This window comes from Scyliorhinus torazame, chromosome 14 (assembly GCF_047496885.1).
Source record: "Scyliorhinus torazame isolate Kashiwa2021f chromosome 14, sScyTor2.1, whole genome shotgun sequence".
Classification (NCBI taxonomy): domain Eukaryota; kingdom Metazoa; phylum Chordata; class Chondrichthyes; order Carcharhiniformes; family Scyliorhinidae; genus Scyliorhinus; species Scyliorhinus torazame.
Genome location: NC_092720.1, coordinates 7912141 through 7921879, shown reverse-complemented (window position 1 = coordinate 7921879; position 9739 = coordinate 7912141). Strand labels below are relative to the sequence as shown.

General features: G+C 43.0%; 1 protein-coding gene across 1 annotated transcript in view; it reads right to left on the bottom strand.

The window, feature by feature from the left end:
• Positions 1–432: 432 nt before the first annotated feature.
• The window catches only part of LOC140389464 (scavenger receptor cysteine-rich domain-containing protein DMBT1-like), a 138030-nt gene continuing 128723 nt past the window's right edge, over positions 433–9739 (bottom strand). Inside the window, exons 14-16 of the mRNA XM_072473594.1 lie at positions 7861–7992; positions 2716–2802; positions 433–1719 (exon numbers count right to left, since the gene is read on the bottom strand). Of these exons, the coding sequence (XP_072329695.1) occupies positions 1709–1719; positions 2716–2802; positions 7861–7992 (230 nt within the window). The 3' untranslated portion in view covers positions 433–1708. The remainder of the gene's footprint in view (positions 1720–2715; positions 2803–7860; positions 7993–9739) is intronic.

Genomic DNA, 9739 nt, shown 5'->3' with positions numbered 1-9739 from the left:
GTTCTCCTTAATGTAACCTTGTTTATATTATATAATTTAAAATATGTTAAAATGCAGCTGCCTGACAATAATGTTATTGCCATTTTTCTCAATAGTTTTGATTTATTTACTGATCAGTTCAGCTTTAGTTCTCATTAATGATGTCATCTCTCCTCGAGATTTGTACTTGCTGCATTGGTTTACCATTTTACGAACTAAGATGACAATTATAATTGTGTTGTTCATTCAGTGTAATTCTGTGACTACCATTGCCCTGTATCTGCATTAACTAGTATTGAAACGTTGATTTACAAACTCATGTTTCCCTTGTGTGAGGCTTCTTTTTCAGGCAATATCAGAAATTGAATAAAACTCTGAGGTATTAAAGATTTGTTTCAAGAATAAATTATTGACAAGAATACCTCCTTTAACATACTTAAATTTATTGACACTCTAAGGTGCTTAATATCAGCATATGAATAAGAAAGAACAAAGAAATGTACAGCACAGGAACATGCCCTTAGTCTCCCCAAGCCTGCGCCGACACATATGTGCGAGTAAAATTGTATAGCATACTACAGTATACAACTGGAATTACTACGTTCAGTACGGCGGATCACACCAATTCAACGGTCCATTCATAAATCTATTTTATAACCCTTTACATGTATTGTGGCACTAAGCAACAGTGGCAGTGAAGTAACATCAGCCTTTCATGCAATTTAGCATCCGCTGATCGAGGCAAGCACATGCTAAAGCTAGAATGATAAAACGTCGAGGAGTGCATGACTAAAGATTTCTAAAAACAATTGGCCAAAGTTTAGGAATCGTAGCACGCAACATCACACCAAACTAAAGCTAAACTATATCTATTAAGGTTTTCAATTTGATACTGCGTGCACACAAAATTATCTACTGTTTTATTTCAACAAATTGTCTTTTAACAACTGATAAATCGGCAGCATACAACTTAGTCCAAAGCAATGTAAACCCGTAATTCACAAGTGCAGTATAATGTAAAACTTGTGGTGATTGCGCAAGCAATAGTAAGTCTCACTGCTCCATTAAAAATCAATGAACATTTTTAAAAAATCAATGAACATCTTCATTTTATCTTCTGAATTAAGAATCAAATAAAATAATTGAACCTAAAAAGAAAAGTATATACATGATTAAATGAAAATCGCTTATTGTCATAAGTAGGCTTCAAATGAAGTTACTGTGAAAAGCCCCTTGTCGCCACATTCCGACGCCCTTTCAGGGAGGCTGGTACGGGAATTGAACAGTGCTGCTGGCCTGCCTTTGTCTGCTCTATAAGCCAGCGATTTAGCCCTGTGCTAAAGATCAACAGCCAAATAAGAGCAGTTTTCAGTGAATCTCTTTGTGAACGGGCAGCACGTTAGCATTGTGGATAGCACAATTGTTTCACAGCTCCAGGGTCCCAGGTTCGATTCCGGCTTGGATTACTGTCTGTGCGGAGTCTGTACATCCTCCCCGTGTGTGCGTGGGTTTACGCCGGGTGCTCTGGTTTCCTCCCACAGTCCAAAGATGTGCAGGTTAGGTGGATTGGCCATGATAAATTGCCCTTAGTGTCCAAAATTGCCCTTAGTGCTGGTGGGGTTACTGGGTTATAGGGATAGGGTGGAGGTGTTGACCTTGGATAGGGTGCTCTTTCCAAGAGCCGGTGCAGACTCGATGGGCCGAATGGCCTCCTTCTGCACTGTAAATTCTATGAATCTGCTGCATGGCAAATTAACATAATATTAATATTATCATTCTTAATATTTATTCAGCTGTCTCTCAGTCAGCAAATAACAGAAATTGTTTTGTTTGAGAGGCATGATTACTATTGATTGTTGATTCAAATAAAATACACTAAAGGCATCAGAGTAATGGCCCTTGATAACCAAACTAGGGGGTTCATTTACTGCAATATTCAGTAGGTAAGCTAAATGTGGTTTATTTGTATTTCTACGTGTTGAAGCCATGTTATCGGTTTCATGTCCTTTCGATAAAATGCAGTGGTATCAGCTTTAATATGCATCGTGTAAAGGCAAATATTATTCTTTTCACCCATTATTTATGTGTCTTCTGTCACTTCCAACATTGGAGCACAAGGCTGCTCGGAGTTGGATGGAGTTTTGTAGTTCCACCCTTCATGTTTAACTAAACGCCCAGACGGTGTTCAGAAATTCCATTAACTACACAAACTATGAAAGAAGGATTGTTTAATCCTGAAGGACACATTGGATTTATACATTTATCATCACAAGGTTACCTGGATAATAATTGTCCTGATAACTGCTTATGGTCTCAGATGCAGTGCCCAATAACTCCCCAACGATGTAGTCAAAATGGATCAATTGGAAGTTACCAATCAAAATTGTCATATCTACTCTGCATGGAGTTCGTGTTAATAAAATGGGCCCACGCGAAAACCAGTTCATTGTTAGGTTGCTGTGTGTTTTAAAGTATCTTTGTCTTACTATGAGGCTGTTCCCTACTTTTATCCCTCTGTGCCTCGTGGTATGGGTAATGACAACGTGAGACAAGGTCTCATATTGGCCTACATTGCATTTTTATATCTTCACATTCATGTGAATCGCTGCCTGAATAATATTCCAACTTGCTCAGTGAACTGTTTGAGCGGGAATCTATAAATCAGACACATTTTAATCTTAAAATGCATGTTTTTAAATGAAAAGTGCCATACACATGAAGATTGGAGATATTTACCTGGGGCTGGTCCAATCTCGTCAATGTCAATCTCTTCATAAACAGGTTCAGGAAATCCAGTGGCAGAATGCTGTCTCTTTGTCTGATCTGCAGTACCAAGAGCAGGTGATTATAAATGAGGAACCACCAATTGTTATGTACTTATATATCTAATTCTCCCTTTCTTCTTTCCATGTTTTCTGATAGTTTTCTAGTTGTTAGAATTCTCGCATGTCTTCTTAATTTCCAACAACGAAACCGTGAATATTGCTACACACTCAAAAACTTTCTACGCTCAATCATACTAAGAAGTCTTATAACACCAGGTTAAAGTCCAACAGGTTTGTTTCAAACACTAGCTAGTGTTTGAAACAAACCTGTTGGACTTTAACTTCGTGTTGTAAGACTTCTTACTGTGCTCACCCCAGTCCAACGCATCTCCACATCATGGCTCAATCATACAGTTAAGGTTGAATGATAACGGTCAAACTCATTGTTGGTGAAGGATTGCCATCCGCCACGGTCTTGCCACTCGAACCTGGTATGAAACCGACGACAGGACCTATGATTCCTCGCTTTAGAACTCTACCTACACTGGCTTTCGTTTTGAATGGAACAATTACTGAATATGCACTGCGCGACAGGCCTTTTGGCCGAATCACGACCATGACTACACCTACATTGGCCTTGAATCCTGCCTCTTGCTGGAGGGCCCTGTCACATCCACCATTGCCAATTTCTGTCCATGAGGAATAATCTTGGCAATCGGGTGTACTTGTGTCAGGGAACTCGATAGTTACACTTCCAGGATATCAAGGCACCTGAATTTTTAAGGAAGAAATTAACTGGAGCATCTTTCCGATGCAGCTCCACGTTTTGCCCATTTAAAAAGGTTTTGTAAATTCCATGGCAACAGCCTTGAAAGGGGGAAATAAGAATGAGAATTTTCAGTTTTCTATGCAACACATCGGAACTTAATCTTTCTCTGTTGCTAAGAGGTAATACATCATGATTTTCATGATACCGATTATCAGGACTCGCTCTGGATGCCATGATCAATCATTTATGGAAGCCCAGAGTTGACTGATTTTACTGAGAACCGCACAGATTCCATCCTTCGTAGTTATATTTTTCTGCGTAATTTTGACTTTTCACAGGTTCTCCACCCATTCTAAAAAACGATTAACACTTTTTTAAAAATAAGAAAATCACACAAACATGGAATGGTTACGAAAATAAGCAGGCTGTTTGACTTATCGCGTTTGTGTCGGCCGATAACATAATTCCACTTTCTAGTTTTTGGTCTGTTGTTTATTCATTCCAGCACATACCAAAGTGTCTTTTAATGCCTTCATCCCAATTTGAGAACACTCCCACTACAAACTCTCAAATTCTCACGAAAATTGCCCCAATTAGTTCATGTTCATGCCCCTGGCGATTGAGTTCTTGGCTCAGTGAGAGTGGTTCCCTACTATCCACTCGACATTGATCCCTCATTTTCATATACACGTCAACGTAATCTCCTTTAAGCCTCATCTTTTTGACAGTAAAGCAAATAATGCTGACACAATTTTTCCTCCAGTGTGATCATTTCCTTGGCAATAAATAGGTGCACAGATAGGCGCTTCTGTGGACGAGAAAGAGACTCCACGGTGGTATGTCGCCTCCCTGGTGCCAAGGTCAAGGGTATCTTTGAACGAACAGAGGGCATCCTGAATGGGGAGGCTCAACAGCCAGAGGTCGTAGTACATATAGGTACTAACGACATGGGCAGGAAGAGCGATGAGGTCCTACAGAAGGAGTTCAGGGAGTTAGGCAGTAAGCTAAAAAGCAGGAGCTCTAGAGTTGTAATCTCAGGATTACGCCCTGTGCCACGTGCCAGTGAGGCTAGAAATAGAAGGATAGTACAGCTAAACACGTAGCTAAACTGGGAGAGTAGGAGGGAGGGCTTCAGATTTCTGGACCATTGGGATCTCTTTCGGAGCAGGCGGGACCTGTACAGGAAGGACGGGTTGCATCTAAACTGGAGGAGCGCCGATATCCTGGCTGGGACGTTTGCTGGAGTCGCACGGAAGGATTTAAACTAGTATGGCAGGGATGGGAACCAGAATGTAAGTTTAGAAAGTGTAATAACTGAAGGAGAAATAGAGAACCAAAGTAAGAGAAAAATCCTCAGGCAGAGCAAGAAAGGTGAACAGTGTGAGAAGGGAGGTGGTCAATGCAGGACTGAGGGTGTTATACCTAAATGTGAGCAGTATACGGAAAAAGGTAAATGAACTTGTTGTGCACATTGAAATTGGCCGGTACGATGTTGTAGGCATCACAGAGACGTGGCTGCAAGGGGATCAGGGCTGGGATCTAAATATCCAAGGATATGTGTCCTATCAAAATGCAGGAAGATGGGTGCTGCATTGTGAGTAAGGAATGAAGTTAAACCGATAGCAATGAGTGATATAGGAGCAGAAGGGGTAGAATCTCTGTGGGTACAGTTGAGGAATCGCAACGGTAAAAAGACCCTGATGGGAGTTATGTACAAGCCCCCTAGCAGTAGTCAGAATGTGGGGCAGAAAATAAATCAGGAGATAGAAAAAGCATGTAAAAAAGGCAATTTTACAATAATCATGGGGGACTTTAGTATGCAGGTGGACTGGGAAAATCAGGTTGGTAGTAGATCCCAAGAAAAGGAATTTCTGAAATGTCTAAGATTTGTTTTGGAGCAGCTTGTGACAAAGCCTACTAGGGAACAGGCAATTCTGGATTTGGTAATGTGTAATGAGACAGATTTGATTAGGAAACTTAAGGTGAAGGCACCCTTAGGGAGCAGTGACCACAATATGATATAATTTACCCTGCAGTTTGAGAGGTAAAGGCTGGAATCTGATGTAACGGTATTACAACTAAATAAGGGAGGAACTGGACAGAGATGATTGGAAAAAGAGCCTAGCAAGGAAGACAGTGGAACAGCAATGGCAGGGGTTTTGGGGGGTTATTCGGGAGGCACAACAGAAATTCATCCCAAAGAGGAGGAAACATGCTAAGGGGAGGATGAGGCATCCATGGCTGACGAGGGAAGTCAAGGACAGCATATAAGCTAAAGAAAAAGCATACAGAGTGGCAAGGATTAGTGGGAAACCAGAGGATTTGGAAGCCTTTAAAAGCGAACAGAACACAACTAAACAAGCAATAAGGGGAGAGAAGCAAGGAATATAAAACAAAATAGGAAGAGTTTCTTTCAATATATAAACGTAAGAGAGAGGCAAATATAGACATTGGACGATTGGAAGAAGTGGCTGGAGAAGTTATAATAAGAAACAAAGAAATGGCAGAGGAACTGAATAGTTACTTTACATCAGTCTTCACGGTGGAAGACATCAGTGGGATACCGGAGCTCCAGGAGAATCAGGGGGCAGAGGTGAGTGCAGTGACCGACCATCACTAAGGACAAGGTTGAGGGGAAACTGAAATGTCTGAAGGTGGATAAATCACCTGGAACGGATGGACTACACCCCAGGTTTCTAAACGTGACAGCTGAGGAGATTGTGGAGGCATTGGTGGTGATCTTTCAGGAATCACTGGAGGCAGGAAGGGTCCCAGAGGACAGGAAAGTGGCTAATGTAACACCCCTGTTTAAGAAGGGAGGGAGGCAGAAGATGGGAAATCATAGACCGGTTAGCCTGACATTGTTCATTGGTAAGATTTTAGAGTCCATTATTAAAGATGAGATCGCGGAGTACTTGGAAGTGCATGGTAAAATAGGACTGAGTCAGCTTGGCTTCGGCAAGGAGAGGTCATGTCTGACAAATCTGTTAGAGTTCTTTGAGGAAGTAACAAGGAAGTTAGACAAAGGAAAACCAGTGGACATGATTTAGTTAGATTTCCAGAAGGATTTAGACAAGGTGCCGCATAGGAGACTGTTAAATAAGTTAAGAGCCCATGGTGTTAAGGGTAAGATCCTGGCATGGATAGAGGATTGGCTGACTGACAGATGGCAGAGAGTGGGGATAAACGATTCTTTTTCAGGATGGCAGCCAGTGACTAGTGATGTGCCTCAGAGGTCGGTGCTGGGGTCACAACCTTTCACAATATACATTAATGATCTGGAAGAAGGAATTGAAGGCACTGTTGCTAAATTTGAAGATGATACAAAGATCTGTAGAGGGAAAGGTAGTATTGAGGAAGCAGGCCGGCTGCAGAAGGACTGGGACAGGCTAGGAGAGTGGGCAATGCAGTGGCAGATGGAATACAATGTGGAAATGTGAGGTTAAGCACATTGGAAGGAGGAATGGAGGCATAGACTATTTTCTTATTGGGGAGATGCTCAGGAAATCAGAAGCACAAAGGGACTTGGGAGACCTTGTTCACGATTCTCTTAAGGTTAACTTGCAGATTTATTCGGCAGTTAGGAAGGTAAATGCAATGTTAGCATTCATGTCGAGAGGGCTAGAATACATGACCAGGGATATACTTCTGAGGCTATATAAGGCTCTGGTCTGACCCCATTTGGAGTATTTTGAGCAGTTTTGGGCCCCGCATCTCAGGAAGGATGTACTGGCTTTGGAAAGGGTCCAGAGGAGGTTCACAAGAATGATCCATGGAATGAAGAGCGTGTCGTATGAGGAACAGTTGAGGACTCAGGGTCTGTACTCGTTGGAGTTTAGAAGGATGAGGGGGGATCTTATTGAAACTTACTGCGAGGCCTGGGTAGAGTGGACGTAGAGAAGATGTTTCCAGTTGTAGGAAGAACTAGAACCAGAGGACACAATCTCAGACTAAAGGGACGGTCCTTTAAAACAGGGATGAGGAGGAATTTCTTCAGCCAGAAGGCGGTAAATGTGTGCAATTCTTTGCCGCAGAAGGCTCTGGAGGTCAAATCACTGAGTATCTTTAAGTCAGAGATAGATAGGTTCCTGATCAATAAGGGGATTAGGGGTTTTGGGGAGAAGGCAAAGAATAGGGATGAGAAAAATATCAGCCATGATTGAATGGCGGAGCAGACTCGATGGGCCGAGTGGCCTAATTGTGATCCTATGTCTTTTGGTTATATGGTCTTAGAATAAAGGTTCGGCAGAATTGTTACAATAACCTGTATGAATAGCATATCCTTAACACGAGCACGATTTGGAATCGCCGTTTCAGATACAGAACATTAATAACTCATTAACCAACCTTTCTGGAAGCTTCTCTGCAATTCTATGACTAAAGCTATCGAATTTGCAATGAAAAGAGCAAGGAAAATGCAAGGGATGATGAAAACGAAGAGTCTCCGCTTGTTGAAAGGCACTTCGTACTGCACATGACCTGGAAGCAAAAGCATTTCATATTAAAACAAGAAAAATCTTTCCCGTGCATTCCATTCACTCGCTGTTGAAAGCACCTGATCAAACAAAATTGCTTATGGGTAAAATCGTGCAAGAAACACGTTACCTCACATAAGCCCAGTTATTGCATTTATGTTTACTCAGTTAAGTAATAATTTATTAATTACTCAGTTAATTGATGAAATGTGCAACTCACACACTCTACTTCTGAACATGATGTGGAGATGCCGGCGTTGGACTGGGGTGAGCAGAGTAAGAAGTCTTACACAAACCAGGTTAAAGTCCAACAGGTTTGTTTTGAATCACTAGCTTTCGGAGCGCTGCTCCTTCCTCAGGTGAATGAAGTGGTAGTTTCCAGAAACATATATATATAGACAAAGTCAAAAATGTACCAGGTACGCGATACATACCCGTGCGACTTGGCCAACGTTGTCTAACTCATATGCTGCAGGAAAGGATGTCTCAAAGCGTGGTACATTGAAATGAAATGAAAAATGAAAATTGCTTATTGTCACAAGTAGGCTTCAAATGAAGTTACTGTGAAAAGCCCCTAGTCGCCACATTCCGGCGCCTGTTCGGGGAGGCTGTTGGCGAGATCATGCCGACGATTCGACAATGGATGAACGGACACCGCGCGACAATCACCAGGCAGGAATGTTCCCTTCCAGTCGGGGAACACTTCAGCAGTCAAGGGTATTCAGCCTCGGATCTTTGGGTAAGCGTTCTCCAAGGCAGCCTTCAGGACCCGCGACAACGCAGAATCGCAGAGCAGAAACTTATAGCCAAGTTCCGCACACATGAGTATGGCCTCAACAGGGACCTTGGATTCATGTGACATTACATTCACCCACCACCATCTGGCCTGGGCTTGCAAAATCCTACCAACTGTTGTAAGGTTTTCGGGCAATTCGGCCCTTTTGGAGAAACTCAGAGACTGTAAACCGACTTTCCAGCCAAGGGAACAGAACCAGTTTTCCCAGCAGGCTTGGCCCGCTGAGCTGAGTAGGGACATAAATACATAAATATTGACAAACACCCCCCTAGGAGCTACAAGGAAGAAGGAGCCAGACAGCAAGATAACATCAAGACACAGACAAAGGGGCACGGGAATACACAGGAGGCTTGCATGCAAGCAGGACAATGGGATGGTCATAGCCCCATGCAAATGTAAATGACCTGGCCTCCACCAGAGCAGAATCCAATTAACACCCCATCAACATAGCGAGGTGAGAATAGCAGCCATCTCCGGAGCAGCTGGAAGACACTGAAATTCTCCACAGAAGAGCCTAACCTCGTTAAACTAGAAATCAGACTGTCTGAGTCCAGCATATTGCGCTGGAAAAGCCCCTAGAAAATCAGCGGTAGAGAAAAACCAAGTTGGAGGCGGACCTGGGGGAGGTACTCCAATCTTGACAGGAGCTACCGGCAGAAACTCACTGGGAGGAGGGGGGCGGAGCCAGCGCCAAATTCAAATCGCGCAGGTCTGAAAAAAACCAAGTTGGAGGCGGACCTGGGGGAGGTACTCCAAGCTTGACAGAAGCTGCCGGCAGAAAAACCAAGTTGGAGGCGGACCTGGGGGAGGTACTCCAAGCTTGACAGAAGCTGCCGGCAGAAACTCACTGAAAGAAGGGGGCGGAGCCAGCGCCAAATTCAAATCGCGCAGGTCTGCCTAGCTGGAAGAAGCGGACCTGCAAGGAATACCCGGAAACATACAGCTCTGACCGGCT